This window comes from Tenrec ecaudatus, chromosome 7 (assembly GCF_050624435.1).
Source record: "Tenrec ecaudatus isolate mTenEca1 chromosome 7, mTenEca1.hap1, whole genome shotgun sequence".
NCBI lineage: Eukaryota > Metazoa > Chordata > Mammalia > Afrosoricida > Tenrecidae > Tenrec > Tenrec ecaudatus.
The window spans coordinates 137322183-137339102 of NC_134536.1; the positions used below are offsets into that span (position 1 = coordinate 137322183).

Below are 16920 nucleotides of genomic sequence, written 5' to 3' on the forward strand. Positions count from 1 at the left end.
GAATCAACTCAATGGCACTCAGCAGCAACAAATACATCACATAAATGTTAGCCATACAGTTTGATGAGTTTTCACATATGTGTGTCCACCATCCCAGATGAAGATTCAGAACAATTCCAACACCCAAGTAGGCTTTTATCTCCATAGTGTCCTTTTGTGTGATCTGGGCTTCACGTAAATGGAAACGCACTGTCTGAATTTTTTGTTCAATTATCTTCTGGCTAAACATCATGCCTGAGAGATTAACCATGTGATCGCATGGGTTGTGGGGAGGAGATGAGCCAGTCAGGGTGCAGTGTAGCAATGATGAAACATACAACTTTCCTTGAGTTTAATGTTTCCTCCCCGCTACCCCTACTATCATGATCCCAATTCTACCTTGCAAATCTGGCTAGAGCAGTACATGTACACAGGTGCAGATAAGAGCTGGAAACACAGGGAATCTAGAACAGATAAACCCCTCAGGACCAACAGTGAGAGTAGCCATACCAGGAGAGTAAGGGGAAGGTTGGGGAAGAAAGGGGGAAGTAATCACAATGATGTACATATAGCCTCCTCCCTGGGGGACAGACAACAGAAAAGAGGGTAAAGGGAGACATTGGACAGTGTAAGACATGACAAAATAATAATAATTTATAAGTTATCAAGGGTTTGTAAGGGAGGGAGGGTGGGAGAAGGAGGGGGGAAATGTGGAGCTGATACCAAGGGCTCAAGTAGAAAGCAAATGTTTTGAGAATGAGGATGGCAACAAATGTACAAATGTGCTTGACACAATGGGTGGATGTATGGATTGTGATAACAGTTGTCTGAGCTGCCAGTAAAATGAGTTATTAAAAAAAGAAAATGTAAAAATAAAATAATGTGTTGAGCAATCAGAGGGTGGGGTGGTATGGTATATGGCAGGGGGGCTGATGAGTGGTTTGAATTATTAAACGCAGTTGATGGTCTGAGATGTAACACGCACACACATCTCATTCACAATAGAAAGTTCATTACATAATTTAAAATTTTTTAATTAAAAAAGGTGGGGGTGTAGGAGCAAGAGGAGAGCAGAATGAGCTCGTGTTTATATTTTTATTCGGTGTCTTTATTTTGAGCACACACAATCAATCAATCAATCAATTAACTGAAATAGACAAGAAGCCCCCAGGCGTGTGGAGTACAGTTCTGCTCTGACACACGTGAGGTCACCATTGGCCAGAATCAATGCCACACCAACAGCTTGGTTGGTTGGTACAGCAAGGACGTATCCTCCTTGGCTACATAAGGGAACTGAAGCTCCTGGACTTAGGAAACGTAAGCACCTCGCCCACAGTCATGCAGCTAGTAAGAGGGAGGGCCGAGCTTTGGAGCAACCCCATGCAGGGCCTCAGCAGTGGGATTGCCCTCCATGTCTCGGGACAGGTCGGGTGGGACTGAACAAGGACGGAGGGGGCTTCTCTGGCTGCAGCAGCCCAGCTTTCAGAGGCTGCTGCTCTGTTCCCACGCTGAACAAACTTGGGCAGCTGTTCCCTTCCCAGCTTTCCTCACTGTCAGCCAGGACTAAGGGCTGCTCACATTCACAGGGGACCTTGAGGTGGGTGTGGAGAGTGGAAGTCTCAACAAAAGTGACGAGACTTTCATGCTGGATTTGCAGATAAGGGGTGAGGAGGGAAGGGAAGGGAAGAGAAACGTTTGAAGACCAGCTAAGGGCCTTGTAACCACTCCTGAGCACAGAGGCCTGGTGTGGGGATGGGAGAAAGTGCACCTAGTTTGGAGACCTACCTCCAGGCTCTGAGTTGCAGAGTTGACCACCCCTGGGGACAGGGCGTGGGCCACCCCTAGCATCCCCCAAGAGGGCCTGGGAGGGCGGTTGAAAACCCTTGTCCTGGGGCCTGACAGTGCCAGATGCTTGGGTTTGGGTGGGTTCAGAGGCAGGATCCAGAAGTGCTATCGAAAAAATTAAGCAAGTGCTCACGCCTTAAAGTTTGTTCCCTTGGTGCCTCTGTTGTCTCACCTTAGACATAGGCCTGCCCAGGAGCTCTGAGCAGCCAAGAGGAACAACACAAGAATAATAATAGCTAACACATACATTGCCATATTATTATGTATATATACACACACGCATAGTTGTTAGCTGCTGTCTCTGTGTGCATATACATTGTATGTGCATGTATACAAGCATGTTGCTAGCTGCTATATATGTGTGTATGTGTATATGTATATATGTGTGCGTGTGCATACACACACACACACAGACAAAGTTGTGTTAGCTGCTGTCAAGTCAGTTCCCCAATGTCATCCTCCTGATCAGTCGAAGATCAACTCTCTGGGATGCAGAGATTTGTCACTGGCTGGGTTTCAGAACTGTACAGCCAGGCTTCCTTCCTAGTCCATTTTAGTCTGGAAGCTCCACTGAGACCTGCTCGGCACTGTAGCAACACACAAGCCTCCATGGACAGATAGCTGGAGGGATGCACTGGCTGGGAATCAACCTAGGAGGTGACCACTGTATCCATATAGAGAGCAAACCTTGTGCGAGTGGGAACTGGATGGGACGGCCTTATTATGCGAGGTCGCCCACGTGTTCTGTAGTTGACAGAGTGCAGCAGTCTCATCGCTCTTCTATCACGCATTTTAGTGGAAAATATTTCCATTTTCTTTTTCTGACAGGTTCTGGTCTTATACAAGTTCTGGTTTTCATAGATTCCATGGTATGTGTGTATATAAACATTTCCCTCACACTTAATCCTCATGATTCTTGATGTTATCCCCCGTTGACAGATAAGGCTACGGAGCAGATAGCTAATAACATAGACAGCTCAACGTGCCCCAGGGTCAGAGCCACAGTGGGAGAGTCAGGCAGAGGAGGAGGGTATGGATTAGGAGGTTAGTTGCCCCCACGAACAACTGCCTCCTTTGCCACGAGACCAGAACAGTGTAGTGCTCACCTACCATGACTGAGCATTTTGATCACGATTTTATAAAAGAATCCCGATCAAAGAGGGAAAATGCAAACCAGCATTTCAAATTCCCATGGAATTCATACTTTCTGGAGCCATGGAGGCTGGATGAAAGCATCTACCAACCTTAAACTAATGGTTTGAAATCATCTACGAGCCTTAAACTAAAAAACGAAAAGAAAAATCCCCTGAAGTCTTCTTAAAACTAAATAATATATTTGCTTATGTAGTAAAGAATGTCTGCCTTCAGCATTTGTATTCTATTTAAGATCTATCTAGATGGAACAATAAAGTTGACATCAGCAACTTCGACGAGTAGATAGGAACCTTAAAATAAACAAACAAACAAACAAGCCAAACCCACTGCCATCAAGTTGATGCCCACTCATGGCAACCATATAGGACAGGGTAGCATGCCCCCTGTGAGCTTCCAAAACTGTAACTCTTAACAGGAGTAGAAAGCCCTGGGAGTTTGGAACTACTGACCTTGAAGTGAGAAGCCTAACTCATAACCTCTATGTCCCAGGACCTTAAAGGGCAGCGAATTGATGTTCACGGCGGAGGAACAACTTCGAAAAGGAGGCTAAGAACAGTTGTACCATTTGAAGAATGTAGCCAAGGTCATGGACTGATACGCGGAAGCTTCCGTTATGTTTTCATTTCATTTTTCTCTTAGGAACTTTTGAAACCCCTTGTACATGTAGAAGTTACTCCATTGATGTAGATTCTGCTCTGTATATTCTCAACCACAAAAAGAAATGGCTTAAAAATATATTTCAGAGTTCACATTCTTTTTTTCTTGTTTCAAAGAGCATACTATGTATTTTTTATTAATTCTATTTTCATTTAATTTTTAAAATCATTTATTGGGGGCTCATACAGCTCTTATCACAATCCATGCATATACCCATTATGTCAAACATATCTGTACATATGTTGGCATCATCATTTTCAAAACATTTCTTTCTACTTGAGCCCTTGGCATCAGTTCCTCATTTTTCCCCTCCCTCCCCCACCCTCCTTTCCCTGTGAACCCTTGATCATTTATAAATTTCTTTTTCATGTCTTACACCGACCTCTGTCTTCCTTCACCCAGTTTCCTTTTTTTTGTTGTTGTTCCCCTGGGAGGGGGGCATACATCAATCATTGTGATCCTTTCTTCCCTCCCCTTCCCTTTCTAGAATTGCTACACCCAGTTTTCATTTAATTTTCTTCTCTAAAAAATGGACTAAGCCGTTTTCTTAACAGTTTTATTGGCATATAACTCACAAGCTATATAACTCAGTAGTTCAATCATATTAAGCAGAGCTGTGAAATCATCACCACTATCAATTTTAGAACATTTTCTTCTTTATTGTCCTCATCATTATTAGCTCCCCATTCCCCCCAACCTCTCCCGCCAAGAACCATCAATCCAATGACTGTCTATCGATTTGCCTATCCTGGATTTCATAGCTAGAAAAACATTTGAAAAAGAAAACAACAACATAAAAAGACCAAACAAACTAGCGATGGCAAAGTAAAATAGAGAAACACCTCAATGGAAAAGACAGCTGAAAATGTGGAAAACTAGAGCAAATTTAAAATGGGTCCAAAGGGGGTCAAATGGCTCAAGTAGAAAGCAAATGTTCTGAGAATGATGAGGGGAGCAAATGTACAGATGTGCTTGACACAATGGATGGATGGATGGATTGTGATAAAGAGTTGTATGAGCCCCCAAGAAAATGATTTTTTTAAAAGGGGGATCAAATGGTTAGGTATTAAATTGTAACCTAACTGCATCTGCAAGATTCTACTTTCCCCGGGCGTTCTGTATGAAAGCAACACTATTCATAGCTCTGGTCTGTGGGCAGAGGGGTTTCTCCAGAGGCTTCGTCCACGTACAAAGTTCCCATTCTTAACCATGATGCAATCTCCACACCTGCTCCCAAGCTCACACGTGTGAGGTTACTGGATGCTCGCCCACCTGCCTTATCAGAAGACACACCTCTCCCGGCCCCAGCAGATTGGCCACAGCTGTGCCTCTGCTCACGGTAGGCCCCACAGGCCGGGAAAGGTGAGTCACATGTGGACAGAGCCCCGTTTATAGCTCCACCACCCCAACTGGCTCTGTTCTCTGTCACCTGACCGGTCGGTTACTCCCCACACTCCCTGCGCCATGGAGAAGATCCTTGCCTGTCTGCTTGTCGCCCTTGTGGCAGTGGCCTATGGGGCGCCGCCCGACCCCCGGGGAATCATTATCAACCTGGTAAGAGGGTCTGCCGGAGAGGAGGCATCTCATTCTTCAAAGCCCTAGGCACCTTTGCCCCCTATGCCCCTACTTGGGGCGGGTCTGGGCCGGGAGGTGCTGCATCTTTTCCATGTGCCCAGTGCCCTGCCTCTTCCTCGGGGTCCCCCAGCAAAGACTGACCGAGCCCTGATCTCAGAGCCTCTCAGAGCAGTGGCTCAGCCTGGCGATGAAGGGCTTTATTAAAAGCCAAAGTCCAGGTTTCTCACCCCCCAAACCCTGGCTCAGCAGGTCCAGGAGTTCTTTAAGTGCCTCCCCTCCCAGCAAGACTGACCTAGGTGGGGCAGGAAATGCTGGAAGAACTGGTTTTCATAACACCTCTCCGGAGGGGGTGGACTGAACTACTTGGTCTAAGCCTTAGGTCCACGCATCACTTATTGTGTGGTGGTCACCATTCTCCAGAATAGTTACTCAGTCAGTCCCCATTGTAACCTTGCAAGGCCACTACTGTTTTTACCAACCTTGCTTTCAGACGGAGAGCTGAATAGGAGGGGGTCTCCTCCCTGTAACGTGGTAGAAATGAAGTGAGAGGCGGAAGTCCAGGCAGCCCGACCCCCGATCATGCTCCCCCCGTCTGTCCCACATGGTCTCTCCAACCCACGTCAGAACTGAAGTCCCTTCTAGTTCAACTAGTTCAAAGGCTCTTAATGCAGGGCACAAGATCCCCCTGGAATCCGACAAGGGGGCTTCAAACAGTTCATGGGACATGCCATGATCTCTTCAGCCAAGTTTGGAAGCCCCCTGGTATGTAGCAGCCTGTGAGAAGCAAGCTTTCATGGAAGAAGGTACTCAACTTTCACAGCTCCTCAAAGGAGTGTAGGGCCCAGAGAGCCCCGGAGACCCTGTGTCGGGGGGCACACAGGCACAATCCAGATGGGAACCCTGAGCCAGTGACTTGTCCAGCACTCCCCCAGCCAGGTGGCAGGACAACCGATACTAATCCATTTCCTGGTCTCCAAGGCAGTCGATATGCCTCCCTGGCACCCAGCGGCCTGCTCCTCACCGGAGCTGGGAATGGCTGGATTTCTTCATGAGCACCCCTGGGGCACTCTCCTAGGCAGGGGGCAGCAAGGCGGGGAGCTTGCAAGGAGAAGGGTTTGGGGGTGGGCAGTGTTCTGGGCTGACTGGCTCGCCCACAGGAGGAGGGCGAGCTCTGCTTGAACAGTGCCCAGTGCAAAAGCAAGTGCTGCCACCACGATTCCGTACTGAGCCTGGCCCGCTGCATGCCCAAGGCCAGCGAGAACAGCGAGTGTTCGCCCAAGGTAAGTATCCCCAGGTGGGTGGGGGAGGATTATCTCAGGGAAGAGGCTGCTGGGTTTGGGGTCGCGATCAGGGAAGAGGGTCAGCCTGGCGTAGAATATTGGGGCCATGAGGAGAACTGACTGTTCTCCAAGCACCTTCACAGCCCACCGTCTCTCCTGACCCTCACCACTGGCCAGCGAGCTGGCTGGGGTCAGGGAGTTAGTATCCCCATTTCACGCACGGGGAAGTAGGCTCACCAGCAGACACAAGGTGGTAACAGCAAGTGAGCCGCAGGCTAGAGACCAGAACCAGGTTCTCCCAGACCCAAAGCGCCCCCTGGGGAGACAGTGAAGAGAAACACCATCTGAAAACCCAGATTCACCTGCTGGTTCTCAGGGCTGGGCAGGGTGAGTGATTCCCACAACAGCCCCTTACAGCCTGTGACTCCATTGGCCCTGTCTCTGCAGCACCTCCTTGGTGTTTACTACAAGTGTCCCTGTGAGCGGGGTCTGACCTGCGAGGTGGACAGGACCATTGTGGGCACCATCACCAACACCGACTTTGGTATCTGCCACGATGTTGGACGCTCCAAGCAGTGAGGCTCCGCCCCCCCCCCCCCCCCCCCGCCCTTGCACCCAGCCCAGCGTATCCCACAACGCTTGGCCCAAGGTTACCTCTCTTCCCCTCCCACCCATAAGGAGTATCTATGTTTTCTGATTGGGTTCTTGGCCATTAAAGCCCCTCCTGCAAACCCTGCCCAGGCTCCTTGGTGTTCTTGCTGTGTCGTGTCTTCTGGACGTTACTTACACCAAGCCTCTGTCTGACCAGGGCAGCTGTCTGGCCGGAGAGGCTGTGGCTGGACAGAGTGGAGGCTGGAGACAAGGTTGTGAAGGAGGGCTTGGGGGAAGATGTTGGGAACCGCTCTAGTTCCAGGGAGCAGTCATACCTCCCTGGGGTGTCGTCTTTTAAATGATCTCTCTCTTTCTCTCTCTCACACACAGACACGCTCCCCCACTCTGCCCCCTCCTCCCTACTTCCCACAGTCCCCACAACTGGGAGAATCCACCAAGCTGGACTGGCTTCAGGTCATTTGCACCTACTATTCCCTCTGCCTGGAACACCTGTCCTCGTGTGGTCTCCTGCCTCAGTCTGAGCCTCTGGGACCCCCAGTTAGAGCAATTCCCACCATCGGACTTGAGTGCTGTAGAGTGTTCACAGCGCTTTGACTCTCTGAAATTCTTTTTTTCACTCATCTTGTTTCTTTTCATTTCTTTTCATTGTCTGGCCCCTAGATGAGGCTAGAGCCTCATCTCCGGGAGGATATGGAATCTCTTTCGCTGCTATAGTTCTCAGCCCCCAGGGCTAAGCTCCAGGCACATTGGAGCTGCTCAGTGCACACTTTCCGAATTACTGAGAATACTGCCGCTCTGTGTTCCTTTTTGCTCTCTGACCATATCCCCGAGCACAGCAGTTCTCAACCTGTGGGTCTCGACCCCTTTGGGGATTGAACGACCCTTGCACAGGGGTCGCCCAATTCATGACAGTAGCAAAATGACAGTGATGAAGTGGCAATGGAAATAATGTTATGGTTGGCGGAGGGGGGGGTCACCACCACATGAGGAACTGTATGAAAGGGCCGCAGCATCAGGAAGGTTGAGAACCACTGATCTCTTCTCTCCCTCACTCTTCTCTGTGGTTCCTTAAATTTCACTTTGCTTGAAAGGTCTTCCTTGAGCCCCCTGTTTAAGGCTGTGGCCTCTTCCCACATCACCTCCTCCTAAGCCCCTGCCTTATTTCATTTTCTCATGCATGCCTGTCAACTGGTAGATATTAAGTTTACCCCTTTGCTGGCACATGCAGTTGCCACCCTGGAATGTCAGCTCTGGAAGGACAGGGGGATCTGTCTCTCTGGCACTGTGTTAGACAGGTTCTCTAGAGAAGCAAAAGCAGAACGCTAATAAGTTTGTACATATAGTTATGTAGATAGATATATAACCTAAGAAGTAAACAGTTAATCTATAAAGCAGTACAGATGGCTCAGGGCAACTCACACCGTGAGACAGCTGTGAGACACTGGCAGTCTTTTAAGTCTTGAGGGCTGCCGGGTAGACCTCTGTAGAGCAATTCAGGCTATCCAGCCACAGGCAGCAAACAGCAAGGCAGGTAGATCACCAACAGTCAGGCAGATGACAGGGTTCGACAGTTCCCAGCTCAAGAGATGTAAATTCCAATAGTGTGGTAAAACAGGTCTTGAAGGAACCTCAAATTACAGCGACACAGTCTATGGGTTAGGTGTCTCACAGGTAGTGTAGCTTGCAAATGGAGGCACAGAACAAGCCAGGCAGCTGCACACCAGTCCGATGATCAAAAAGCAAGAGACAAGAAAGGCGAGGCTTGAGTCATTTATCTCTCCACCCTTCAATCAATCCCACATGTGTTCATCGGTCAGGTTGGCACAATAAACGTTATCTCATGCACACAGCCCCACCCCAACACCTGCAAAAATTAATTTACAACCACCTGTTGCTGTGTGTGTGGATGACAGAGTGAGCTCCCACTCATGGCGATCCTACTATGTACGCCAGAATGAAAGGCTGCCCGGTCCTGATGGCTGCCACGTTCAAGTCCACCCTGGCCATGGTCTGTTTTGAGTGGCTGTCAGCTTAGGAGGCTCATCTAGCAGGAGCTGCAGTGGTCTTCTGTTGTGATCCATCGGGTTTTCATTGACTAGTTTTTAGAAGCTCATTGAGCCTGCCTTCTTATTCTATCTCAGTCCCTGTGTTAGGCTGGGTTGACGAGAGAAAAAAATCCAGAGACACTCATATATGTGTAAGAGAGAGCTTTATATCACGAAGTAGTTATAGGTCAAGAAAACATCCCAGCCCAGGCCAGATCAAATCCATAAGTCCGATACTAGTCCATAAGTCCAGTACTAGTCCATAAATCCCTCTTGAGATTCATGCAGCCACGTGCACTGATGCAGAAGGCAGGAAGAGCACTGGCTTGTGGGTGCAAAATCTTGTAGTTCCACTGCTGATGGGCGCATCTCCACGGCCCTGGCTGCCATCACTGGGGCTTGAAGTGGCTCATCAACAGGAGGGTGAAGCAGAGAGAGCAGGAGGCTGGCCTCCAGAGAGCCTTTTATCTCAGTCGCCCCCCAATCAAGCTGCAACCTCATTGACAGGCTAAACTCTGCCCACATGTTCCTACAGGCGCCTCGTTGGTCCCCCCCCAAAACCACTGACTATCAGAGTCTGGAAGTTCTTCTGAATTCTGCTCACCACAAGTGGACCCAACTGACATTTGAAATGCCCATAGCATAGGTGCCAACATCAAAGCAACATGCCAACAAACCATTGTTAGGTGACAGGCTGACAGGCAGGACGATGACTACATCGTGGGTGTTCAATAGTGTGTGTTGAATGGATGAGCGGCTGACTCCCTTCCCAGAGGTGAGCTGGGCTGGACGGGCTGTGGCTGTCATCTTGTTGGGTATCAGTCTCCACAATCGAATGGTCCGAGGGGCGGTTGTGTCATTTAGGAGTAACATTAAAGAGACAGCAGACCAGATAAGGCATGCAAGGGCTCCCCTCCAGGACCGCCATGAGTTCAGGAGCCAGGTCCACACAAAGAGAGAGAATACATTTCCAACCAAGGCTTGTATGCACTCAGGGGTGCAGGAAAGCACCTCTAATGACAGGTAACCACATCCGTAACAAAGTGGGCTGTGCCCTAACCCTACAGGCCCCTGAGTATATTGGGGGAGTAGCCTAATAGCAGTGGCCCGGCAGGTAAAGGGGCAGTGGCTGTCCTCAGAGCAACGGCACACATCTGCTCCTCTAGATAAAGCTGCCAGCTCCCCAGCAGTCAATCATGTGCTTGTAAGACAGCACTATTGGGGGAGGACATTGTGGGGGACAATATTAATGATGAGAATGTGAATGGGACTCACCTCCAACTCACAAGGGGAGAAGGTCCCCCTCCATTCCAGAAACCCAGCCTGCCAGCCTCCTTAATATATGAGACTAAAAGAGTCACCCATGAACGCTCTCTTCCCATTCTGTGCGCCCCACATCATCTCAGCACTTGGCAGGCCTCCCCACACAGGACGCAAGGTTAGGGGGAGCTTTCTTTTCTCCCTGATCCCTTCCCTCAGCACATCCTGCTGCCCACTACTCCCGGCTTCCTCTCACACCAACCTCAGGGTCCCGCTCCCCAAAGCACGCAGGAGCAGGGCAAGGGAGACGACTGCATCCTCCAAGTTCCCTATCATTTTCTATCTATTGGTTTGGAGGAGGAGCCCTGGTGGTTGTGTATTGGACTGCTAATTGCTAGGTCAGCGGTTTGAAACCACCAGCCACTCTGTGGGAGAAAGATAGGACTTTCTACTCCTGTGAAGAGTTACAGTCTCAAACTCACAGGGGCAGTTCTACCCTGTCCTAGAGGGTTGCTATGAGTCAGCATTGACTCGATGTCAGTAAGTTTGGATTTAGGGGGTTTGGTCTGGGGTGAGCTCCTGGTGAATGGGAGGAGGGAGACGAAGAAGTCCAGCAGCAGCAGCTGCCACTTCATGGCCCAGAGGTAGTAGTGACTTTTCAAAGGTCCGGTTAAATATTCACCAACCGGCTTGCTCGTGCAGTCTTGGAGGGGAGGAAATAAGGTGTGAATTCCCAGCGCAAGAGGTGATCGGAAAGATCAGGTGGTCCATCCAGCTTCCCACCTAAAAGACAGGGAGAAAATGGACATTCTCTGAGACCCACTGCTGCATCCCGGACCATTTGCTGGGCCATCTTGCTCAGTTTAGCATCAGCAAGATCTGAGTTCCAAACCCAGCTCTGCTGCCGACTTACTATGTGCTCTTGGGCATTTCCTAGCCCTTTTGAACCTCAGTTTCCCCATCTCCGAGATGGGGAGCATATTCATAGTACATCCCAGAGATGATGCAAGTTGCTAAGTTAAATAGCAGGTGTTGTGCTTTGCATAGGGCAGGCATGCAAGAAACGGAAGCTGGTATGTATATGTATGAACTGTAATAAGAATTGTATGAGCCCCTAATAAATTGTTAAAATTAAAAAAAAAAAGGAAACGGAAGCTGTGATCCTTGACTTATGGTTAGAACTATGAGGTCTCAGAGTCAGAGATTTCGAAAGATGTTCTCATCAAATCCTACGCTATATGATTATCACCAGACAACGTGATGAGTAGTCTAATGAAAGCCGAATATTCGTATTTCAGATGAGCTGAATAAGATCCAGGGACATTCAGGACCTTCCCCCAAATCTCGAAACTATTAAGTAACTTGGAAAAGACTCTAACTTTCATCTTTCCACTCCCTTCAATTGAAATTACAATATGTTCCTCTCTCGAGTTGAAAATCATTTCTGTAGGCGGTTTTCTGGCAAGGACACGGATTCTGGACCCAGAACACACAGGAGGCACCTTGGTTGTGGCTGCAGATGACTAGGACGGAAGTGAGTGCTGTGGGCCGGAACTGGTGGTCTCCCAGAGGGTGGGGCAGCAGAAACATTTTCCTATGTCCTAGTGGTGCTCAGTAAATATTACTCATTATTTGTTGATACCGGAAACCTCCGCAGCTTCCCAGCGGGCGGCGGACTTCCAGCCCTGCCTCTGGACTTCCATTTGTGACCACCAATTAAGTTTCTCATCATCTAAGCCAAATTGGAGGGTTTGGTTTTTGTTTTTAATATATATATTCATAGCAGGAAGAGTCCTCACTTACAGCTCCATGTTATGTGGCTCCTGTGAGCCTCAGTTTCCTCCTCCATAAAGTGGAACTGCTCAGACCTGAGCAAGGGCAGGCACTGTATTCAGCCGGTGGCTCCCTCCCCAACCTCAGGCATGCACGTGAGTGGCCCACAGCCGAAGGAGCTTTGCAGGTGTGTTTCCCACACACATTCTCACAAACACTCGCCCAATAACTTCCACCCATCTGCTCCCCTCCAGCACACGGGGACACCGCTGTCCAGTTCCACCACACATGCAGACACCCACACCCGACACCACGCGCCAGGCATCTTCCTTTCACCCACAAACCTCCTCCCTGGCTCTCTTTTTGCATTTCTGGCCCTGAGGCACTACCAAAGGGCATGATGGTCCAGGAGAGAAGGTCACCCCAAACCCTACCCTTTCTGTACCCCATCAGCAGGGAGGGGTTGGGTGGGGGCTTAGCACTTTCCCTCTGCCCTCCTTTCCTGAGCCCCTGTCACCTCAGTGGGTCTCCAAAGGTGTCCTTCTTTGGGGGTGGAGCCAGAGAGGGAGTCATCAACATTGTCATCATCCTTGTTGTTAAGTGCCATCCAGTAGGTTTTCCATGAATATGGACCACATGGGGTGTAGTGGAACTGCCCCATGATGGTGGAGTAGGAAACCCATTCTCCCCCCCCCCCCGAGTTTTCTAGATGTAATCATGGGAGCAGATTGCCTGCTCTTTCTCCCATAGAGCATGTGGGTGGGCGGTGTATTGGAGAAATTATCCCCAATCCAACTTCAGTAGCGGGATGGGCAGAAAGGAGGAGAGGAAGGAGAGGAAGGGAGGAAAGAGCCACTGGACCAAGAACGTCCTGGGTGGGGGAGGTAGAGCCACCCAGGAGGGTTTGGCTAGGGGTCCTCAGGGAGGGTGAGTGAGGCTCCAGGTTGGAGGGGACTCTGGGTGCGGAGAATATTCGGACAGAGTGGAAGGTATACCAATCATAAAGGCACTGTCACCTCCTCCACAGCACTTTGAAGTCTGTTTAGCAATCTCCAAGCTTCCAGAAGGGGGAAAAAAATCCCCAATTCCGGCAGTTTCCTGCTCACCCGGCTCCCTCCAAACCCAACTGGTGCCTTGGGGCTTTGCCTGGTGTTACAAGGCATGGTCCAGGAAAGGCTCTTGGGGCTCCCTTTCAGGGTCTGTCTTACAAATCTTAGGGGCTTGCCCCAGCAGGGGAGCAGTACCCCCCCCCCCCCCTGTAAGAAGGACAAAGACCTGCAGCCATAGACCCTAGTGACAGAAATCAACAGAGTCTCCAGAGCGGCCTCGAGGGCTCCTTTCCCCTGCCACCTGACCCTCCACCCCAGACGCTGACCGGTGGAGAGGGCTGGAATGGAGGGCATAGGAGTCAATATGTCCCAGGCCTCCCAGTCCCTACTCCGGAGTGGAAGGAGCAGGGCCGCAGGCAGAAGCACTTACAGGCTCCCAGAGAGAGACTTGCCAAGCCTCCAGGAAGGATGGACTGGGCAGGGTGCCCATGGGAGGCCTTGGGTGGCCTGTGTTCGAACCTCAGGTGTGTGGGGTGATAGACTGGAGGGGCTCTGGGTGCTCTTCCAAATGAAAGCTTTACACCTGAGAATAAAGCATCATATTCAAAAATTACACCGAACTCAACTTCCATGTTGACAGGAAAAGGGCTTCCTTCTGGATCACCTGGCTGTCTCCATCTCTGGTTACACTCTCCCACAACCATCTTTTGGGAAACTCTGTCACCACTCCCGACCCCCCTTGCTTCTCATACCACTGCAGTCCCAACCTCCTCGTCTGTAAGGCTCAGGAGGCTTCGAAGACCCAGACCTCTTTCAATCCTTAGGATTCCATGAACAGTAGCAAAGTCAAGGTTTGGGGGCCGCACCAGCCAATCTCAGAGGAGGGAGCTGGAATAGCAATCAGGGAATCGGGGAAAGCAGACCTTCCTCAGGATTCCGCACCAGGTGACTCTTCTACTCATCTCCTCCCCACCCCCACCCCACCTCCTTGCCTGCATTTTGCTTCTGAGAAAAGATCACAGTGCCCTATCTACGAAGATAACAGCCCTCATCGAGCTCCAAGGGCTTTTTGTCCATTGTCTCAACTAGCCCCGCCCCCTCACCTCAGTAGAAGGTCCCCGGTGTTGCAAACCTTTTGCACTTGAACATTAGCCCAAAGGCGGATGGTTCTCACCCACCAGAAGTGCCACCCAAGAAAGGCCTGGAGACCGATTTGTGTAAAGATTAAAGCCACGGAAACCCCATAGAGCAGCTCTGGTCTGCCATGCACCAGTGGCTGTAAGTCAGAATCCCTTTGATGGAAGTGGGCTTGGCTTTTGGTTTGGGTCTTAGGGTAGGTAATTAACAACAGCCATCCTAAGAAGGAACTCTTGAAGTGTCCACGGCTTGTCACAATAATGCTTTACTTGTCATTCACGACGAATCTGATAGGGGCAGGGCATCAGCTTCCATCTCCTAGCCATGCCATCTGGGAGGCTGCCCTCCTAGGCCCTGATGGAGGACAAGAGAGGACACGGAGGAAGCTCGGGGACACGTGCCTTACTGAGTGACTCCGCCTCTTCTACTCACAGACCGCTGGCCAGAACTAGTAACATGATCTCAGGCATTTGCAAGGGAGGTTGGGAAATTCAAGAGAGTCTTGGATGTATATTTGCGTATATACATATAAATATATGCATATATACATATGACGCTGTGTCACACTGATCTCTGTTGTACAGATGAGGAGTCTGCAGGCTCAAGGGGAAGGAACTTGCTCAAATCCCATGAGTAAGTGGCTAGGAGACAGATCCAGGGAAGTACAGCTCCCAAGTCCAAGCTTTTTCCACCGCCTTGGGCAGCCATTAGGCTTAGTTTCCAGGGCAAGGCGGCCTGGTCCTAAGTACATGTGTCACATAGTCAGACGGGCAGGGGTTGTCCCTGCCCATGCCTACACAGGCCCCTACAGGAGGTTGGGAAGAGAATCAGGCGAGCCTTCACCAGCCATAAAGACTTTAACTGGGCATGCTCCAATCCAGGCCTCCTGAGTCACACCTGGGCGGCCTAAACTAAGCCCGGGCTCAGGACCCCACCCAGGTGGGCTTAATTCAGCCAATCACCTTCGACCATGCCTCCCAGCCAGAGGTTTAAATACCTTTGCAGAGGGGCAGTCGGCCCTTCTCTTTCTGCCCTTCTCCCTTTGACTCTGCTCCTGTGCCCACTTGGCCATGCTGAGGTCTCTCTCTGGCCTCAGGTCACACGTGTGGGCGCGCAGTGCCCACGAGGTTGCCCGTGTTCAGCGCGGCTTCCGCGCGGTTTGCCACGCTTCCCTGAAATAGCGTGAACTCTTTGGAGATGGTAAAACCTGAAACTTCTTCCATCCTTTATAAGAACCCGCTTGGATCACAAGCCATGCTTCAGTGTGAATTCGTTCTCTTGTGAAGCCAAGCACCGAGGCGTTTCCCACCCGAGGAATCTAACACACGCTGTCCTTCCAGCACTCACGGTCTGAAACTCTCCTCAGATTTGGATCCTGCTGCCTTGGCTGGCTCGTTCCCTGTTCTTGAGGATTATCCAGGCTCCCAACTTCTGTTATGAGAGGGGAGCCTCACATGTTAATAATTCTTTATACAGCCTTTCCACTCCCCTGAGGTAATCGAGGGCCTGTGCCCTTGTGGGTGTTAGGTACTTGGTAAATTTTGTCAAGCACGATGGTGCCCGGCTATCAAAGGATATAGCATCTGGGGTCTTAAAGGCTTGAAGATAAACAAGTGGCCATCTAGCTCAGAAACAACATAGCCCACATGGAAGAAGCACACCAGCCTGTGCAATCATGAGGTGTCAAAGGGATCAGGTATCAGGCATCATCAGAACAAAAAATCATATTATTGTGAATGAGGTGGGGAGTGCAGAGTGGAGACCCAAAGCCCATCTACAGGCACCTGGACATCCCCTTACAGAAGGGTCTCAGGAAGGAGACTAGCCAGTCAGGGTGCGATGTAGCAATAATAAAACATACAACTTTCCTTTAGTTCTTAAATGCTTCCTCCCCCTCTCCCTCACTATCATGATCCCAATTCTACCTTACATCTCTGGCTAGACGAGAGGATGTACACTGGTACAGATAGGAACTGGAAGCATAGGGAATCCAGGGCGGATGATTTCTTCAGGACCAGTGGTGTGAGTGGTGATACTGGAAGTGTGGAGGGAGGGTGGGGTGGAAAGGGGGAACCGATTACAAGGATCTACATGTGACCTCCTCCCAGGGGAATGGAAAGGTGGGTGAAGGGAGATGTCGGACAAGGCAAAAATGACAAAATAATAATTTATAAATTATCAAGGGTTCATGAGGGAGTGGGGAGCATGGAGGAAGGGGTGAAATGAGGAGCTGATGCCAGGATCTTAAGTGGAGAGCAAATGTTTTGAGAATGATGAGGCCAATGAATGTCCAAATGTGCTTTACACAATGGATGGATGGATGGATGGACTGTGATAAGAGTTGTATGAGCCCCCAATAAAATTATTTTTTTTAATTTTGTCAAGCGCTCTAGAGAGGGGCAGATTTGGAGGCAAGGGGACAGCATCTGTCTGTCAGAGAGGACAGTAACTGAGGGCTCTTAATCTGGGCCTCAGGCCCCCAGTGGCCCACTGAAAGCTAGGGGTGGTGAAGCCCCTGAAATTCTATGCAGAATATACTGTGTATGAGGGTTT

General features: G+C 49.9%; 1 protein-coding gene across 2 annotated transcripts; it reads left to right on the forward strand.

The window, feature by feature from the left end:
- Positions 1-5100: 5100 nt before the first annotated feature.
- Positions 5101-7070, forward strand: CLPS (colipase). 2 transcript variants are annotated; one of them, XM_075554120.1, is made up of 3 exons: positions 5101-5190; positions 6369-6491; positions 6939-7070. In XM_075554120.1, exons 1-3 carry the CDS (start codon positions 5101-5103, stop codon positions 7068-7070), a joined length of 345 nt encoding a protein of 114 aa, XP_075410235.1. The 2 variants fall into 2 exon arrangements, with proteins under 2 accessions (XP_075410235.1, XP_075410236.1); XM_075554121.1 differs by lacking the exon at positions 6369-6491.
- Positions 7071-16920: the final 9850 nt, after the last annotated feature.